We start from the raw sequence: 20,625 nt of genomic DNA, 5'->3' as shown, positions 1-20,625 counted from the left end.
GTCTTGAAACAGGCAACTCCCATTGGCCAGAAACCGACTAATGGGATTGTGCTGGGGGCAGGAACAGCACCATTTCCTCCCCTCCCCATTCCTGATCATAGTTTGTGAAAACCAAATGGCCCCGCAGCCGCTTTCCTGAGCAGTGTGTTGGGGTGGGACAAGCAGAGGAGTCTGCCTGGGGGCTCCCTGCTGCGTGCTGGATTTGGTGGCTTGGAGGGCAAGAAGTGGCCCATGGAGGGTGTTTTGCCCAGGCCTGAACTAGAGTGTAGGCTCGGGTGGGGCTGAGGATAAGAGCTTTGGGTGTTGGAGGAGGCTCTGGCTCGGGAGGTGTCAGTGCTGTGACAGGAGGGGCTCACCTCAAGTGGCTCCCAGTCAACGATGCAGCAGGGCAGGCTGGCTAAGGCAGGCTTCCTGCCTCTCCTGGCACCATGCTGCGCCCCATAAGCAGCCAACGTCAGGTTCCCAGCCAATGGGAGTGTGGAGCTAGTGTTTGGGGCAGGGGCAGTGCGCAGAGTCCTAGAAGCCAGGCCTGTGGCCGGCCACTTTTGGGGTGCAGCAGAGTTTCCAGGGCCAGGACAGGCAGGTATCCTGCCTTAACATCCCCACTGGTCACCTGATCACCCATATTCCATGACCCAGTACTGAGTTGCAACTCATAGTTTGAAAACCACTGGGTTAGATTATAAATATAAGCATGCTTATAAATGCATCTAGCCCTTTAACAATTTGGCTGCTGGCAATCTAGTGAAAAAGTCCCAGTTTAAGCTGATTTTCAATTCTTAGATAATCATGTGGAGAAGTTGTATAACCCAGGCTACTCCACTGCTTTTGGCATTAGCAAATTAGGGAGCCTTTGTATGTGGATCTAGAGGCTTTGTTCAACTACAGAAAACCCAAAGGTAGACAAAATTATATGCAAGTCGAGGTCCGCGAAGGCAGATAGCAGTGTCTAGGTACCGTTAAGCTACAACATTGTTCTCTTGCGTTTCACATGAAACGATCTTCAAATTAAACAAGGGGGCTATGTCTACACTGCCCCCTCTCGCACAAAAAATATGCAAATGCGGTGAAGTGTGGAATATTGCCACGCCTCATTTGCATAAATAATTAGGTTCCGTTTTTGCACAAGAGGCTTTTGCGCAAGACCCATTCTTCCTGAAAAAAAGAGGAAGAACAGCTCTTGCGCAAAAAGATGTTTCTGCACAAAAACGGAGCCTCAATTATGCAAATGAGGCACGGCCATATTCCACGCTTCATCTCATTTGAGTATTTTTTGCACAAGAGGGGGCAGGGTAGACATAGCCAGAGTGCTCAATTTCTGCCCACAAGCCTAGGAAGCTGTTACACAGTGCTACAGTCTCTGAAGCAGCAAAGCTTGGCATTCCAAGAGGGCTTGTTTTACCAGCTTTACTGAGCATGTGAAAAATATAATTCAAATTACTATTAAGCACCTTCCCTGCGATCAGCCCATATGAACACTGAGGAATCCTGGAATCGTTTTACAGTCTAGAGGACTGAACTGGTCGTGATAGTTAATAGAATTTACTGCCATCTATCAGCTGCAGCCAATAGTACCTAGGTTTATAGTGTAGCCTACTTCCTTGGAACTAGGCAGAGAAAATTAGAATTGGTACTCCGCTTGACACTCAGCAAGTGAATGGGCTTGAAAACAAAGCTACACTCTCCCCCTCAAAGTGACGTCTACAGAATATCCAAAGGATAGCATGAGGAAATTTGCACTGGGGAGTGGTTCACAATCCATCCCATTCCCACTGCCGTTACAGACCAAAATACTCTTGTCTTACACTTGGAAACAAAGACCCAGCATGATATCACATGGTAACTTTAAGAATAACAAAAGAACTTCAAAACCCAATTACAAAGAGAGGCAGATAGGCAGATAAACAGGAATTCATTTGCAAATTCAACACTATCAATTTAGGACTGAATAAGGATTTCACCTGGCTAACTCATTACAAAGGCAATTTTCCCTCTCCCCACATCAAATGCTGTGAATGACCCACTTCCACTCTGACTTGATTAGTTCAATTAACATAAGCGTCTTCTTCCTTATATAAACCCCTGTGCTTCTGTAACTTCCACTTGTGTTCATCCAATGAAGTGGGTTTTACTCATGAAAGCTTATGCCCTAATAAATCTTTTAATCACTAAGGTGCCACAGAACTCCTTGTCATTTCGACTAATGGTATGTTTTATGTTATCATAGACTAAATAATCCTGCACTCCACAGCACACGGACTAAAATACCTAATTGGTATTCCCAATTTATGAGTTGGGCAAACCAGGTAGAGTATAAACAGAAAGTTTTAACAAGAGTATTATGCATAGTAGTATAGGGTACACTCTCACATATATAACATCTACTGTTGATAAGCAAATACTGCATTCTGCAGTGCATCTGTTCCAGGAATTAATTTTCTTTTTTTGGTGCCACCAAATGGCAAAACTGTGAACTTTTGTTTTAAATCAGCAATGTAGCTTGTCTACAAGAATAGTTTGGAGCAAGCTGAGGTGCAAATCGAGCCCACACTTGCCTGCTGAAGTGTTGCTGTATACACCATACATGTCATTGGGATGTACGATATAGTCATATCTAGCTTTCTGATGATAAAGAACAGAACTCATCCTTTCTATTTCAAAAGCACAGGGCCTTCTTTGAGCACTAGAGAATCTCCATTAGCTGCTAGGAGCAGAGTTTAGGGATGTTAAATAGCAGTTAATTGAACTATCAATTAACCTCATTAATTATTTTTGGTCACTTGACTTTTCTCTAGTTCTGGGGGTGGGAATGGCAGCCAGTGCTCTCCAGCCCCACTCCCAAGAAGCCACCCACCACTCTGCGCTGTGGCCTCTGTATCAGCAGCTGAGCTCCTGGATCTGGTGTGAGCCGAAACTGAGCCCAGCTGCCTGCTTGCCTGGCTCCTAATACACTTTAAATGCAGAGCTACAGTGAGAGTAGGTCCCAGATCTGGTGCAAGCCTGCTAAAAAATTTACTAGCAGGGGAGAGAAGGGGAAATTGAGTGTAGTCTATAGTATTAACCTATAAGCTTTTCCTTATTGGTTAATTGACTACACTATTACATTCTTAGTAGAATGTTTATTATACATAGCCTATTTCTGATTACACCAAGCAAAGTACTAAGTAGCCAGTTCACCACAATGATTTGAGACTTTTACATGAGATGCGATAGCAGCATGTTGTGTTTTCAAAATATTGGTCTTTTGTGTGTCCTGACAATTAAGCAATCTTGTAATTTTAGGAGATTTTTTTCATCTACTGAATTTTAAACTCAAGCCTTATTCTGAAGATTCATATTAGACTTGTAGTAATAGAAAGAAGTGCAACTTGAGGAAAAACACGTACCTCGAAAATAACATTTAGTAGATGAACTATTAAAATACCAAAAAAAAAATATTGAAGCTGAATCCTTATAATTATGAACAAATCAAGATGACTGAGAACACAACAGATTCTTCTGAAAGGAGCTAACTATATTGTTCTTGAAATCCAGGTGAATGTATTCAGATTGTAGCTCCTTCATGTATATGAAAAAAAAATTATTCAGATTTTTCAAAACAACAACAAAAACAACCAGTTTTGCCCTGCTGCTGTTTCTGTGAGGCTGACCCATTGTATTGAAGTAAAACATCAGCTGTTCCAGAATCCTGTATACAAAATATCAATATTTGTACTAGGAAAATTCTAAAGAACAGAAGAATGTTGGATTCAACACTGCAAAGAGGAAGGATAGTCTTGTGATTAAGCACAAGACTAGGAGTCTATGGAACAGAGATCTCCTGAAATAGGAGACACTGCCATGAACTAGGCATGTGACCTGACCTGAGTAGAAAAAAAGAAGTTTTTATTTGCTAACGCAAAGAGCTGGATTGCCAGCCTTGTCTTGGTGAGACAGACAAATAGCTCTTCCTGCCATATCTAGCTTTACATACATTGGAAACTTATGGCCTAGTTTTCATAGTTACTGAATACTTGCAACTTCCATCACTGTCAATGGAGACTTTCACATAGTAAATTAGCACTTCTAAAAAGGAGAAAAGAAAATGAAATGCTCACCTACTGACACTTTTTAGCAATATTAATCAGAGATGCGTTTAAGTATAAATACCTTTATAGGGATATAAACTGCTGTAAAAAAAATTAATCACTTACACACAATGTTTAAATGGTTAACCTTGAAGAAGCCCCTCTGTGGTGCGACATGGCAGGTTGTCTGGCCAGGCCAGGATCAGCCTGCTGCACTGTTGGTGGGGGCTGCGTGGGCCAGACTGGGCCTGCTGCACTGCGCTGCAGGTGCCGAGCTGCTCCAGCCTACTGCTTAACTGCTTCCCCCTTTACTTCCCTACACCTTTTCTTAACTAGTCAGTGATAAACCCATGTTTAATTAAAACAACAATCTGAAATAGAATCAGTGGCTGCAGTCTGAGTCAGCAGAGGGAGAGTTTTCAATGCTGCTGCATGCCTGGTACAGTTATAAGGGGACATGACTTTCATGGACTACCAAAGCACCCTGTGTGGCAGTAACAGGGGGCTGATGTGCCAGGCCTGTGAACACGTCTATGTAAGATTTTAGCTGTTTAAACGGTGTGACAGGATTAGGCTAGAGGGCTAGAGTAGAAGGGGAAAGAGGTAGCTCTAAAAACCAGAATCAGCTTTGGCTAATTAGGAGAGGGTTACTTCAGGGCAGCCAGGAGCAGCTGACCCAGAGTTATCAAATGCACAGTGAGAGCAGCTGAGGCGGGCTGCTATGAATCAATTAGGACCAGCTGATCTCACTTCAGGGTGCCACAGGGTCTTTTAAAAAGATTTCCCTGCTGGGGAATAGGGGGAGAGCAGGTTGGAGTGAGGTGGAGAAAAACTATAGCAGATAAGGAGAGAATTGGAGAAGCTGATCAAGAGAAGTCAATGTTGCCAGAGAGCCGGGGAGGTGAAGGGCTCTAACAGAGAGTGTTTGGACTCCCTTCCCCAAGAAGCCTGAGAGTTTCAGCCAGTGGCTGGGGAGGACTGTTTACCCAGTCCAGGCAGACCAAGGAGTCCTTACCCCAAAACACTTCTAGCCAAGGGACAGAAATCCAAACCCCAGCAAAGGCAAGAGGGTCCCGTGCTGCAGTACCTAAACTATCAGCGAGATTGTGGGTTGTATAGGGTCTGGGGCCCAGGAGTGGGACTGATCTTGCCACAACAGGTAACTGATGAGCTCGGTTGCTTAAATGGCTCCCAGGAAGCTGGCTGCTGCCCTGTGCTGCTGTGGGGCAGCAGACAGCTCACTGGGAGCAAGGTGGCAGACAGGAACTGGTACTCACTGGGAGCCAGCTTAAAAGCTGGTTCCCGACGTGCACTGACTCCCAGGGAGCTGACTGCCACCCTGAAATGCTGCGTCTGTAGCAGCAGCATGGGACATCAGGTGGGAGACAATACGCATGGAAAGGTGGCTTAAAAGCTGGCTCCCGGCGCAAACCAGTTCCTGGAGAGCTGATTGCCAACCTATGCTGCTGCTTCTGATACAGAGGCTAAAGTGCAGGGTGGCAGCTGGTGTGCACCCTGGTCTCCAGTCCTCCACCTCTGCTTCAACTGACCTCCAGCTGCTCCAATTACCCATAGCATTGCAAAACCCACCCCCCTTTTCACTCAGCCTACCCTGGACTGTGCTTTCTGCGGAGCTATTGGATTGTCACCCCTTCCCCAGACACCTTGTCCCATAACCTCTCCCCAGTCTTCTGCTGGCTCCTCCCCATTTCTTCTTCCTCACTACACCCTCAATCCCCTCATATCTCCCCTTCTCCTCCAGGCCTGAAACACCCCCTTACTCTCTGCCACCCATTGGGCTTGGGGAGGGGCTGAATGCCTGTTAGGGGTGGTCAAGGCTCAGCAACCTTTCCACCAGTTGGGCGTACTCCTAGCTGTTCTCATCTCACCAGAGCATCTGGAATCTAAGCTCCAAGCCCTGCCCACCTTGCCAGATGCACCTCTTGACAAATGGAGAGGCACCAGGTCTGTCAGTGGTTCAGTGTCAGGCCATCAGGAGAGTCTCAGGCCACCATTGTTGACAAATGGTTCTTGGGTCTAACCACTCACAAGAAGTGATCCATGAGAAAGAACATGCATATTTTTGTCATTTTATCCCCAGCTCTGTAACTCTGGTGTGCTGTGCAAGCACGTGTTCCTTCTTCTATTGGCCAAGTGTCCTCAAAGAGTTCAACTATAATCCAGAGGACCCCTGGGGGGGAAGGGGCTTTGGTGAGGGAGCATGTATATTTGACTGGGGGACCCAGATAGACAGTTTTAGGGCTGAGGGTAGTGGGATTGTGGGTCCCACATCACAAGCAAGGGGCCCCAGATGGAGGTCTGCACCTGGGTGTCTTGGAGGCCTAGTTTGTAACAAGTGACTGGATGCTGGTCAGAACCAGCTGGTTTGGAAGCACATGGGATGCACAGGTTTGCTCCAATTACAACAGACTGCTGACCACCCACTGTCGCTAAGTGTAGGAACGGGCCTCAGTAATGAATTGTGAACTCCACACAGAGATGTGAATGAAATGTGCCATGCAACCAGAATAAGTTCTTACAGATAGATAAATACACACACACACACACACACACACACACACACACACACACACAAATAACAAATGAGAAGTGGAAATGGCCAATATTACAATGGCCATGTGCATACTGGAGAAGAAAAGAAAAGGAAAGAGAAAGGCAGTTTGGGTCCACAGTAGACTAAGTACCAGACTGGATGACAGGAGACTATTCCTGGCTGTGCCATTGATTCACTGTCTATTACTTGGCATCTAGTGCCTCAGTTTCACCATTTATTAAGTGGGGCAAAGAAAGCTCAGCCTTTTTCCAGTGCTGTGAAACATATGGCTGAAAAAAAGCTATGAAAGAACTAAGCATTTCTTCCCACCCTCTTCTTGCACAAACCATACTGTCAAGCGTGTGTAATGAGAGTAATTTCCATGATACAACTAGATAAAGGTTTTTAAAAATACTCACTAAAAACTCATCCCGGATAAAGAATTTGGCTCTTGTGACTTTGGGATCTTCTCCTGCATCTGGTGTTGCTGTTTAATTAAAAATAAATTATATCAGATAAATTAAATAAATGAGCTATTTTTTATATTTAATAAGAGATGGAATAAATAAGAGAGAGTCCTTCACTATAGGAATTAAAAAACAATAGACCTACAGTACATTCACTATTGGTTCTTCTAAAATGAAAGACCACTTTAAACTATCTTAAAATAAACAAACCTCTATTTCCCAGCTTTTTAATGGGTAACAGCTGCTTGGATAAATTGGGAAAATTGCTTACTACAGTGACACTGGTTGTACAAATTACTAAAACTGACTGTAGACTCTCCAAATGCTCACTCACATCCATCACTTTACTAGGCATACATGGATCAATGTTTGGGTTTAACTTGGTACCGTGTGCTGATTTGAAAAAAAGTTCAGCAACACAATGCCTCTTAAGAGTGTAGCCCAATGAAGCTACTACACATTATTATTTGGCATTACAAATAATAACAAGACGATTTTACATTTCTTTAAAAGTGAATTTGTTCTTGTTTAAAAAATGATGCAAATATTTTTCACACTAGTAACTATTTATTATTAGAAAATATTTCATTGCAAAAGTATTTAGATTTTTGTTAACAACTAGCATTTAGTAACAGGAAAACAATGAAATGTGAAAAAATAGTAATTCGGTGGTTCAACATTCAGTTGGTTTCATATCTGTTGACAAAGGTTTGATAGTGAAGTTCTATTTATTATATAAGTAGGGACCTACTTGAATTGCAGGATGATTGTCAAATAACTGAAGCGGAGATGAGGGCAAGACATGGAAAATGGCAGAAAAATAATAATGGACCTTTATTAACTGCAGTAATTTGAGAAACCCAGAGAAGACCTTTTTGCTAAAACAATATAGATGCTCATGTGTTATGTTATGCCTCCGAATTTTTTTGATAACAAGACATTTTGTTACAACTGTGTTGTAGTCTTTAATGTGTGAGGCTGACAGCCAGAGTCCCGCCATTGTCACGGATTCTACTCTGCTAATGGAGAAAAAAAGGATGCATTGCAAACTTCTAAATGTATGCAAAACTGTGGAGTGTGCAAAGTAAGCTAATTCAAATAAAAATGGCAGTGGAAGCCTAATATTGTGTGATCTGTAATTTCTGTAATATTGCAAAGTAAATAGTACATACGATGTTTTTTCCGCCCCAAGTTATAAGCACATGCTTAACTAGATACGCACATGCATATCTATGGGTATGTCTACACTACAAAGTTAGTTCGAACTAACTTTCATAGGCGCTACACTGGCGCTCTGTTAGTTTGAATTTAATTCGAACTAACGGAGCGCTTAGTTCGAACTAGGTAATCCTCATTCCACGAGGATTAAGCCTAGTTCGAATTTACTAGTTCGAATTAAGGGCTGTGTAGACCCTTAATTCGAACTAGTGGGAGGCTAGCCCTCCCCAGGTTTCCCTGGTGGCCACTCTAGCCAACACCAGGGAAACTCTATTGCTCCCCTCCCGGCCCCAGACCCCTTAAAGGGGCACGGGCTGGCTACGGTGCCCATGCCAGGTGCAAGCCTGCCAGCACCCAGCCAGCAGACCCTGCACCTGGCACAGATCGAGCCACCCACCCGATGCCCCCCAGCCCTCCCCCTCTTCCCGGGACCAGGCTGGCGGCTTCCGGGAGCTTGCCCAGGACCGCAAGAGGCGGGCACCCGCCTGGGCTAGTGCGGACATCGTGGACCTCGTCCACGACCTCCGCACTAGGCACAGGAAAGTGGCCGGCTAGGGCAGGAGAGCTGCCAGCCTGGCCACCCAGGAGCAGGTGTGCATGAAAATCAAGGTGGTCCACTGAGACCCCCAACCCTGAGCCCTGAGCTTACAATGGCCGTACTGGGTCAGACCAAAGGTCCATCTAGCCCAGTAGCCTGTCTGCCGACAGCGGCCAACCCTAGGGACCCTGGAGAGGATGGACCGAAGACAGTGACCAAGCCATTTGTCTCGTGCCATCCCTCTCCAGCCTTCCACAAACCTTGGGCAGGGACACCACTCCTACCCCCTGGCTAATACCACTCCATGGACCCAACCTCCATGACTTGATCTCACTTCCCTTTAAACTCTGTTCTAGTTCTAGCCTTCACAGCCTCCTGCAGCAAGGAGTTCCACAGGTTGACTCTTTGCTTTGTGAAGAATAACTTTCTGTTACTAGTTTGAAGCCTGCTACCCATTACTTTCCTTTGGTGTCCTCTAGTCCTTCTTTATGGGAACTAATGAAGAACTTTTCTGTATGCACCCTCTCCACCCAACTTCTGCTTTTAGAGACCTCTATCCTGTCCCCCCTCCGTCTCCTCTTTTCTAAGCTGAAAAGTCCCAGTCTCTTTAGCCTCTCTTCATATGGGACCTGTTCCCAACCCCTGATCATTTTAGTTGCCCTCCCCTCTCCCAGCCTCTCTCTTCCCCTCTCCCACCTCCTTTTCCCAGTCTCCCCCAGTTTTGTTCAATAAAGACAGATTCAATTTTTGAACACAATTGTCCTTTATTTTGTACATCAAGAAGAGGGGCTAGGGAAGGGTAAGTGGAAGGAGGTGAGGGAGGAATGGGGTATGTGCCCCTGATGGGGAGGACTGGGCTTGCTCTGCGGGCTTTTGGGGTGGAAGCTCTCCTGCAGCCCCCCAATTGACCCCTCTCCCCAGATGGCAGCCTGCGGCAAGAGCAGCCGGTCTGATGGCTGAGTGCTGTGATGTGCCCAGTGTGGGTACTCCGGGCAATCCAAGCCAGGACTGCTTTGCAAGCGGGGCACCCCTGAGAACTGTCTGTCCGGGGTGGGGGTCGGGACCCTTTAAGCACAGCCCTCGGCTAGCCTGAGACAGCATCTCCACGCTCTAAGTCCTCCTCTGATGCCCTGCCGGCACTGCTTCCGGCCATCCTTAAGCCTGGTTCAGGGTCCACTTAATGTGGACATGCTAGTTCGAATTAGCAAAACGCTAATTCGAACTAGTTATTTAGTCTGGATCCGTTAGTTCGAATTAGCTTAGTTCGAATTAACGTTGTAGTGTAGACGTACCCTATGTATCTGAGGAGTCCCCACTGACGTCAATGGAACTACTCAAGTGGTTAATTATTTTGCTGAATTAGGGCATGCTGGTCAATTTTTTTAATGTTCTTGTTCAGTACAGGAAATTCATTCCTCAGACTGCATGTCAACTCTGTTTGCTTTGGGTATAGAATTAATTTAATCCTGAAATAAGCAGTGGAGTGAAGAAAACAAGCTGGGTATAATTTGCTTCATTCTATCTCATCCCACCATAATTTTGTACTTAATTAAGATACCTCATCAGATGCTTACAAATAAAATAAGGGAAAGACTTACTAGAATACAGATATGGGTTTTTTTCACTCCTATTTATAGCAGTGAAAGAGAACAGTTATTGGGAGGACAACATACAGGCTATTAGGATACACTTCTGCTCTCCCTGGCAAGGAACAGGACAAGTCTATTACAATTATTACACTGATGTTGATTAAATAACGTCAGCTGTGATTAAAAAAATGACACTCAATTAAAGAAAAAAATGTCACGTCACTTGATGTTTAGCTGCTTGAACATTCCATTTCATTTTCTGAGGCTCTCAGTAAAATCAAATCAATGAAGCGGAGATATTACACTTTGCTTCTTTACTTTTTGACAACTGGTGGCTGTAATGTACTCCACAAATAATCTAAGCTTTGAGGGGGAAAAAAAGGCTCCTTCTTAACATTCACCTGGGCTATTTTTGACCAAGTCAGTCCCAAATTGTAATGAATGAAAGCCTCTTCCACCTCCCACTACTTTTGAAAAATGGTATGGTAGATAGGTAGCCTTGGAAATTTTAAAGTAGAATGAAGGATAATAAATAAATCATAATACTTCACTCATATATTCTGTTGTTAATAATAAGCCATACATGTAATAATGTTTAGACTCTTTTACTGACTGGTTCATAAAAACTGTCAGGGAGGACGGTCATGTGACTAAAGCACCCCATTAGAAGTCAGGAAATAACAGTTCTGTTCCTTATTCTGCCACAGATTTCGCTGTGATTTTGGGCAAGCAACAATCCCCCTGTTTCTTAGCTTCTTCACAGATATAATATGGATACCTCCCAATCAGAGGCTGCTGAGAGACCTGAGCTGATACCTGCAAAATGCTACAGAAAAGTGTTAATGTATCTTCAAAAAAATCTGAAAACCAACCCTTGTCGATCTTTCTGGAATTAGGATTTTCAGTAGTTATGTATTTATTAGAACTTTAGTTCTCTGCATGGTCTCTTCCATGAAAACGCATTGGTCCAAATAAATGAATACTGGAAATTACAAATCTGACAGTAAGTGTCGGTGAATACAGAAACCGTCACAAATCTTAGTTTGGTACATGTCCAAAAAAGTAGACCTTATAGAGAACAGGAGTCTGATTCCCTGCTGCACTGTCACGAGGTGCAGCACAGATGGCTCAGCCCAGGCCAAAGGAGACTGTCGTGGAGGTGAGAGACAGCAGAGGTGGCACTATTTCATTTTTGTACTCTCTGGATTCCAAGCTGCAGTGCAGCCCATTAGAGCCAAACACTATGAGCACACTTCCACCCACAACTGATCTGCCCCATCTTTCCTACCCTGGGACTTGAGAAGGGGCAGTGGCTGTTTAGGATGGTTATCCTCTGTGCCTATGTCAAGGGAATTCTTCCTTTGTCAACTGTTAATGGCCCTGATATGGTGCCAGAGTAGGGGACAAAACCTGTCCCTCAGACTTTACAATTCATACCAAAGAGAAGACCTTTCCCAAGTAAAGTTTTCCCTTTGTGTACTTGCATGTGTCCTCTTATCACAGCAGTGTATCCTCATCTGGATTTAAAGAATCTATGTGTTCTGTAGTACTTGTGAGAACAAGGATTATACCACCACTTTAATCCCAACAGTTATGAAATCTTACCATCATCCGGTACAGTGTAACGCACGTATTCAGGAAAGTAATCTTCGATTTTAGATTTCCCTGCCAAGACCTTTTCAGCCAGCATGTCCTGTTTGTTCAAGAACAAAATGATAGAAATGGTCCGTAACCACCTGTGGAGAACAAACCAGATGTTGATGCCAACTCTAACATATCCATCGGACAACCATTTCACAAAGAAAATCTTTTATGGCCTTTCTTATTTTGCGTGGCCTATGTGGTCTTTTAATCAAGTTTAACCAAAAAACAAGCTAAACTAATAATTTAGTTATCTTGAATTCACATGCATGGGGGTTGATATATCAATCGTGTTTAAAATATTTGAAGGCAACAAGTTTAAAATTTTGTTTTATAGATTAGCCCCCTACCACCAAATCAGGAAATGCTAACCTGAGACACCAGAGAGTTAACAATTCCAAAAAAATGTTACAGTACAAAATTAATACTAGTGCTCCTCAGCATGTAAAGATGTGCTTGGTTCTGCTAAAACAACAGAGAAATATTGGAAGTTACCTATTTTTTTTGTACATTATTCATACAAATACACACAGACACAGACAGTGGCCTATATAATACTTGATGAGTCAGGGGAAGTAAACCCCATTCTACCACAATAATGCACCAGACTATTATTGAGACACTACACTACTGGGATTTGTGCTACAAATTCTTCCTGAACTGATCTAGCAATCACCTCATGCCCTGGAGCATAAAGGTAGATAGAGCAAGCCTTGTAACATTTCACTTTAGTAAATGGCAAACTCTAAGTTTCATACTACTCTCCCTACAGATTTTGGAGCTGCTTGAAATGATGGCTTGCAAGATTTTGTGGCTATATTAGGGATGGGAACAAGAAATGTGACATCATGTTGTCACCTGGACCTACCATGGAGCCCCATATCATGTGCTAACCCTGACCCAAACAATGGGTCTTAAATTCTTAAACAGTGCTACTTGCTTATAACTGGGTGCAATCCCACTGGACTTGTTTTCAGGAGATGACTCTTAAGAGAGCCGCTGCCAGTATGCTCTTGTGGTACTGAGACTGGTGCTGTGAACGTGCATGAAGTTGGCTGCTGCTACTGCTACCATACTGCTGTGATGAGGACAGCCTCAGTGTATCTCCTCCCACCTGAGAGGGAAATGGAGCTGAAATATGAGAACATCCTGATCTTTCCTACTCAAACATAGCGATGTCAGAATTGGCTTTCACTTCCCCCCTTAGCTGGGCTTAACACAAGGAACACAGAAGTAGTGATGGCTCTTGAGACCTGTCTGCTGACTATTCCAAAGCCCTTCTCATTCCCTGTCTGAATCTTTAAAGCTTCTGGTTAGCCATCTGGCCTGTTAGCTTCTGGTTCAACTCCATGATCCTATTAGAGTACTGAGAAACTGACATGGTTTTGTCTCTGCAGCAGCCCTAAATGGTGTTGTGGAGGGGTTAGTGCAGTGGGTGGTGCTTCAAGATTTTTAGCAGGGAACATTCTGGTCTTGTCTTAACATTTTTTGAACAAAAAATATCTAAATACTTAGCAATGGGACCTGCTCATTAGCGAGGTGTTACTGCATTCAAGCACATGTTCACTTTAAAGTGGCAAAGGTTTTTTTCAACTGGTAAGGGAAGGTATTTTTTTTTCACATTTCTATAAGTTGCTACAGAGACATTAATAACAGAAAAAGTACTTGACTGAGCCTTTAATTAGGTTTTTATTATCTATTTTATTAGAAATTACTAGCTAATATTTAAGTAATTAATGCTTGAACAATGCTTAGAAAAATGTAAGTGTAATACTAATTTTGTTATTACTGACTACGTTAACACTTCAAAAAGAGATTTATTTTTACCTATTGTTCCAGATGCTTTTGAAGAGATCCAGGGATTCCCGTAGTCTGTTTGTGTTATTGTCTTCCCTTATAACCATGTTATAGCTACTACAGGCCACAACAAAGATTATAGCAGTGACATCTTGGTGGAACACACAAAAGAAAAAAAAAAGAGAACAGAATGTTTCATATACCCAAAACAGGCTGAACAATGTAATATTTCAGTGCAGCCACACAACGGCTCCACACAACTCCATCTGCAATGTGTACTCTAATTTATATAGGAAGAAATAATATGTGATGCTGGGTTCCTTTATTAATGTCACATGGTGAAGTGCAATTTTAATCTCTGTTCAAATGAGACGGTTTTGCTTTAAACACTTCATTCAGTAAAAGAAACTTAAGAAAATATGCAACGAACTGATAAAATAATAAAACACACACTGACGTTTTTGAAAAAAGGGACTGGCTCACTTAAATTTAGTGTAAAACAAAATTATAAGCATAATACAGAAACTCTTCCAGCAAAGAACAGATAAACTAAACACGTGGTGCAGACTCACCGTTAAAACATTGGATCCATTTTCTTCTTTCGTCTCTCTGGCCACCTACATCAAACATGCTGTTAAAAAGCCATAGGATGTTATATCATTTTGTGTGAACTAGGAAAATCACATAAAGCATGCAAGGTTAGGGTTCACTTTAAAACGTCTGACAGACACAAGGGCACTAACAAAGAAATACTGCCTGAAGGGGAAAAGAGGTCCTGAAATTGAGTTGCATGAAATGCAGATATAACCATTCTATCTCTTCTGCATGACTGGGAGAATTCCACTGCATTTATACTTACACACACTTTTCCTGCAGATGAAATAGAAATAGACGTTTAAAGCCTTTAGAACTATATATATATATATATATATATATATATATATATATATATATATATATATATATATATATATATATAGGTGAAGTTTTATGTGAGAGACTTTTATAAATTTAGGGACAAAATATTTGGAGCTACCATGCTCTAACAGGCACAAGTTTCAGAATATTTTGAAAACTCAGAAGGGAAGTTACGATTCAGAGGCACAATATTGATAAATATTTTGGTTAAAAATAATAACTACAAGCAACCTGAAGATGCATGTAAAAAAAACAGTGAGTATTTTAATAGAAAAACAATATAAAACCTCAAAACCCATACTTTACATCTACTCAGAACAAGAACAAACTTAGTTCTTTGGGCCCAATTCTTCAAACTCTTACTGATGCAAATATTCCAAAGAAGACTGCATCAATCCCAAAGAAAGCAAAGTAAGAACTGTGTAAATTGCCAATGTAAAGAAATGAAATGAAATGAAATAATAAGTAACATCCACCACAGATACACCCAGGATAGATACTAGAGGACATTACTACAGTTTTCAACTTTCTTTTCTTTTTGAGTACACGTCATATAAAGACAAAAGGGTTGGAAGAGTTACCCTAGTTATAATAAAAGGTGTAAAATAGTACATCTGAATCAACTGGTTCAAAATAAGCACAATAGCCATAAATTATTGCTAAAACACTTACTGAAAATTTACTTTATCTACTTGAAATCTTGTTTCAAAAATCCCGGATGTCAAAACTCTGCATCTTAACAGATCCTGGAAATAAGAAAACACACAGAGATGAATGATATTTCACCTTCTTATTTTAATTTCAAATGCTCCCTTACATGAAAGTATTTGATGTTTATTGTTAGTAAAGTAAAATCTGTCTTGTTTAGAAGCATCAACATGCAAGTTCACCCAATCAGTATACAAATAAAATATCATAATTAGATCTGCCCACAATAATCTTGACTTTATAAAAACAGGCCTATGTCCAACATTTTCATCCACCTAAGCACATACAGAAGACTATTTCCTATGATTGTATAAAGTTCAACATATAAGATGGATAATGTACTTTAAATTATATAAAAATAAGTTTAAAATGTTCGGCTGCAAAGTGAAGCAATCACAAGTTAGGAAATTCCAGATTTACAGTTGCTTATGCAACCTCAATTCTGCCTCCTCATGCCCCGAATGAGTCCTAAGGAAAATCAGTATGTGATCATGTAATTAAAGATTGTATTGTAATTAACAGCATGCAGAATTAAGGTGATATGCACAGCTGTAAACCTGGCACTTCCTGTCTTTTGAGTACTACTTAACTTTTAAAACAAATATTCTTCACAAACTTAAAAAACAACAAATGGTCTGGTAGCACTTTACAGATGACCGGAGTTCTGTGCCCACGAAAGCTCATGATACCAACTACATGTTTTGTTAGTCTATAAAGTTCTACCAGACCATTTGTTGTTTTTTAAGTTTATCCTGTACAGACTAACTTGGCTACCCCCTGAAGATTCTTCACATAGTTTTTAATGTAATTTTTAATGTAATTTTCTAGATTTTTATTAAAAATGAAAAATATTTTTAAAATTTACTATGTGCTACCGTACAACTTTATCAACAGAGTTTGAACCCTGAACCTTCCACTTCTGCAGCCCAGACTACTATGACTTGAGCTACAGAACTAGCTGCAGAAGATGGCTCAGAGGTGGGAAGAAGCCTGATCTACTTCTCGCACTTTCTCTTCTTCCCTCCTAGGACTTGGGGGAACTGTTCCATGTGCTGACTTTGGAAGATGGCATGAGTTGATTTGGCCAGGGACTCTTGGAGCCAGACTGGCTCACGTCTCTCACTCCCCATTACCCCTAATGAGTTAAGAGAGAGTTTCAAGCCCACATATGGTGCTACAAGCTGGAGAAGGGAGAGAAATGAGCAATGTGGGGTGGTGTACTGAGTATGGAGAGGGGAGCCCAAGCTAGTCTCTTTCTCTCCCCTCCAATACCCACAGCTCAGGTGCTTTGGGTAGTTAATCAGACACCTGCCAGTAACCCAGCTGCCAACATTTTCCTGAGAAATGCAAGAGAAATGATGATTTTTCTAAGTTCCCTCTCAGAAAAACCTGAAAAGAATTTCATGGGACAAAGGCACATGTCTTGCCCAAAGAAAGCTTCTCTCTCTTCCAAATATCAAAGGCCCCATGAAAACAACAGAGGTGTGAGAACTGCTCAGATAACACACATAACATAACTTTCTACTTTCTACAGCAGCAAGCGTCAGGCAACCACCTTCGAGCTGCAAAATCATCACTTTATCAGTTTTAGTAATCTGTTATTTGCTTATTCCCTTTCTGTTTTGTATTCACTCTGCTGTATGATTTTTTGTGTGTGAATATTGTTTACAAATACTGTAGTTATAATGCCTATGCACTGCAACATGTTTCATGGTGTATCTGGATAGTCTTGTGTTTAAGGCCCCCTGCCTCAGGAGACTCAGAATCCATTCCTCGCTCTGCCATAGCATGATGGGGGCAAATTTGGCTACGACAAATCAGGAAAGAGATCTTGGAGTTATCGTGGACAGTTCTCTGAAAACTTCCACACAGTGTGCAGCGGCGGTCAAAAAGGCAAATAGGATGCTACGAATTATTAGGAAAGGGATAGAAAATAAGACCCAGAATATCTTACTGCCCCTGTATAAAACTATGGTACGCCCACATCTTGAATACTGTATACAGATGTGGTCTCCTCACCTCAAAAAAGATATTTTGGCCTTGGAAAGGGTTCAGAAAAGGGCAACTAAAATGATTAGGGGTTTGGAACGGGTCCCATATGAGGAGAGGTTAAAGTGACTGGGACTTTTCAGTTTAGAAAAGAGGAGACTCAGGGGGGATATGATAGAGGTATATAAAATCATGAGTGGTGTGGAGAGAGTGAATAAAGAAAAGTTATTTATTAGTTCCCTAAATAGAAGAACTAGAGGACACCAAATGAAATTAATGGGGAGCAGGTTTAAAACTAATAAAAGAAAGTTCTTCTTCACACAGCATGTAGTCAACCTGTGGAACTCCTTGCCAGAGGAGGCTGTGAAGGCTAGGACTATAATAGAGTTTAAAGAGAAGCTAGATAATTTCATGGAGGTTAGGTCCATAAAAGGCTATTAGCCAGGGGATAAAATGGTGTCCTTGGCCTCTGTCAGAGGCTGGAGAGGGATGGCAGGAGACAAATCGCTTGACCATTGTCTTCAGTCCACCCTCTCTGTGGCACCTGGTGCTGGCCACTGTCGGCAGACAGGATACTGGGCTAGATGGACCTTTGGTCTGACCCAATACGGCCGTTCTTATGTTCTTACAGACTTCCTGTGTGACCTCTGGTTAAGTCAATCAATCATTCTGTGCTGCAGTTACCCAACTGCAAAATGAGACAATACTTTCTATCTCCCACCCTGTATATGCCTATTTACATTGCAAGCTTTCCAGAACAGCACCTCACAATGGGGCCTTTCATGTTAATTAGGACCTTTAGATGCTACTGTAATATGAGTAATGAAAAAATGTAAATACTTCAGCTTAAATCATTGGAGGCACAAATGGATATAGCATCAAGGCATCTAGGAGAGGAGTATGTGACTGAAAGACAAATTTTTGGAACCCATGCTGGAAGACCTCTGGGTGCCGTAACAAAATAAAATGAAACAATTTAAAAAAATGGGAGGTCAGCCTAATGTAACATTCGGTAGCTACAGTGAAGAAAGGTCACTCTTAGCTGATCCTGAAATATGAGGCTTTAAAATGTAAATGAATATACACAAGTTATTTAACCCCAAGTGCCCTGGCCCAAGTGAATAAACTTTGTGTTCTAAGGGTGCACATGATACCCCAAGTGCCCTGGTCCAACTGAATAGAAATGTGTTCTAAGGGTGCACATGATACATTCATATGATGCATCTGTGTCCCAACATGAAACTAAGGAAATCATTCCCCTTCTAACATGTTTATGGCTTAGCACAGTGGTCACCAACCAGTAGATCTTGGCACCTCTGACAGGTGATCCTGACTGGCTTGGCCAAAAGGTTCTCAAGTGCCAGCACTTCAGCTGCCCCTCCCCACACTGCTGCTCGTCTCTCGCCCTTTGCCTTGGAGCTGTCCCCTCAGGAGACTCCAGCTTGCTGTGCAGGGGAGGGAGCGAAGAGTGCTGATGTCAAGGTACTCCCTCTCCCACTCTGTATCTTATCTCCACAGAGCAGAGAGGGGGCACAATAGGACTTGGGATGGAGTTTACTGACTGCTTTTGGGAGTGGTGCAGGGCCAGGGCAGGGGTGAGCCTGCCTTAGCCTCACTGCGCCACCACCCAGGAGACACCTGAGGTTAGCAGTGCCCATATGGAGCCCACATCCCAAAACCCTACTCCAGTCATGAACTCCCTCCTGTACCTGAAGCCCCTGCCCTAACTCTGAGAACCCCTGCATCCGATCACCCTCCCAGAGCCTGCCCCTAGAACCACCTCCAGCACCCCAACTGCCTGCCCCAGGCTCAGCTCAGAGCCCCTCTCATACTTCAAATCACTTAATCCAAAACGAGAGCCTGCACCCCAACTGCCTGCCCCAGCCTGGTGAAACTGAGGAGTGAGCAGGAGGCAGGGCCTCTGACATTGAGCACAAAGGAGATGGGGCAAGGGTACTTGGGTGTGAGATAGACCTTGGATTGCACTTAAATTCAAAAAGTGATCTCATGCTTAAAAAGGATGGAGACCACTGGCTTAGTAGAACTTCAGTGTGAACAAACTCATTAGGTATGCTTTCCCCAGAGCTGCTTCCTCATATACTCTAGTGTGGATAACTATCACACAGCTCTGGTTCTGTCACAAACAGACGGCAGAGTCCTCAGTGCACCATCTTTCTCCTGTTTACTAAGCAGAAATTAAACATTTCTTTCACATATGAACATTAGGGACGTAAAAGGTTAACCAGTTACCCAGTAAGCATCAGCCTGTTTAGCAATGTTTACCAGAGGGCTGGGCAGGAGCCTACTACCTGAGGCGGGTCTGGTTGGTAGGACCCCAGCAGTGGTGGGGCCAGAGCAGCTCCTTGCTTACCATGGGCTGGCTAGCAGGACCCCACCTCCTCTGCATCAGCCTTTGGTTTACCGATTAAATGATTAAAATTATATTGTTTAAGTGGTTAACATTTTTAATGGGTAGTTACATCCCCCATGGAGACTTTCCCAGAAAAGCTAGGGATTTCTGAATCAGTGCCAGATGCTGTGGTTTGAGGGAGACACCATGGAAAGTAGGAAGGAAGAACAGATGGATCACAGGAGTCAACAACAACACTGACTGTATTAATATTGCTGGTTCCATTGAAAGGAGACTAACATATTTTGAACTGGAATATTTCATTGTCTCCTTAGAGTGCTGGCTGTACCGCACTGGATTCAAGAACTATATAGTTTCCCTTATTTCTATGGGACATGAAAAGCAGCTGAGATTAAAGTAATGTTGACATAAATAATTAATGTAAATGAGGTTCTTGTCTCCCATCCCCAAGAGAAACTATATTACAGTAGAAATTACTAACTTTCAAAAACAGATACCCTAGTTCACGCGCTACCTCTTCAGTTTCACTCACCTGGTCTGTGGGTGTATAGTCAACCAGACTGACGCTGTCAATTCTTTCCAGAAAGCTAGAATAAAAAACAAACACATACTTAGTATGTGTGAATTCTACCATCTCTGTTACCCAGCGATGGACAACCTAGGATAAGGAGTGGGCTGCATGAATAGCCCTCCTTCATCTCAGTGGACCGCAAGATTGTTATAACAAATTCGGTCTCCCAGAATAGGGTAGTTTTGCTAACTGCACTT

The 20,625-nt window shown here is 42.6% G+C and overlaps 1 protein-coding gene across 2 annotated transcripts in view; it reads right to left on the bottom strand.

Moving 5' to 3' along the window:
• The window catches only part of GNAL (G protein subunit alpha L), a 312,920-nt gene that overhangs the window by 1,596 nt on the left and 290,699 nt on the right, over positions 1-20,625 (bottom strand). For both annotated transcript variants that reach the window (XM_006117488.3, XM_014570679.3), the window contains exons 6-11: positions 20,390-20,444; positions 15,462-15,535; positions 14,444-14,502; positions 13,902-14,022; positions 12,039-12,169; positions 7,041-7,108 (exon numbers count right to left, since the gene is read on the bottom strand). In XM_006117488.3, the coding sequence (XP_006117550.2) occupies positions 7,041-7,108; positions 12,039-12,169; positions 13,902-14,022; positions 14,444-14,502; positions 15,462-15,535; positions 20,390-20,444 (508 nt within the window). The remainder of the gene's footprint in view (positions 1-7,040; positions 7,109-12,038; positions 12,170-13,901; positions 14,023-14,443; positions 14,503-15,461; positions 15,536-20,389; positions 20,445-20,625) is intronic.

This window comes from Pelodiscus sinensis, chromosome 2 (genome assembly GCF_049634645.1).
Source record: "Pelodiscus sinensis isolate JC-2024 chromosome 2, ASM4963464v1, whole genome shotgun sequence".
In the NCBI taxonomy this organism is placed as follows: domain Eukaryota; kingdom Metazoa; phylum Chordata; order Testudines; family Trionychidae; genus Pelodiscus; species Pelodiscus sinensis.
This window is presented reverse-complemented; position numbering and strand designations above follow the sequence as displayed.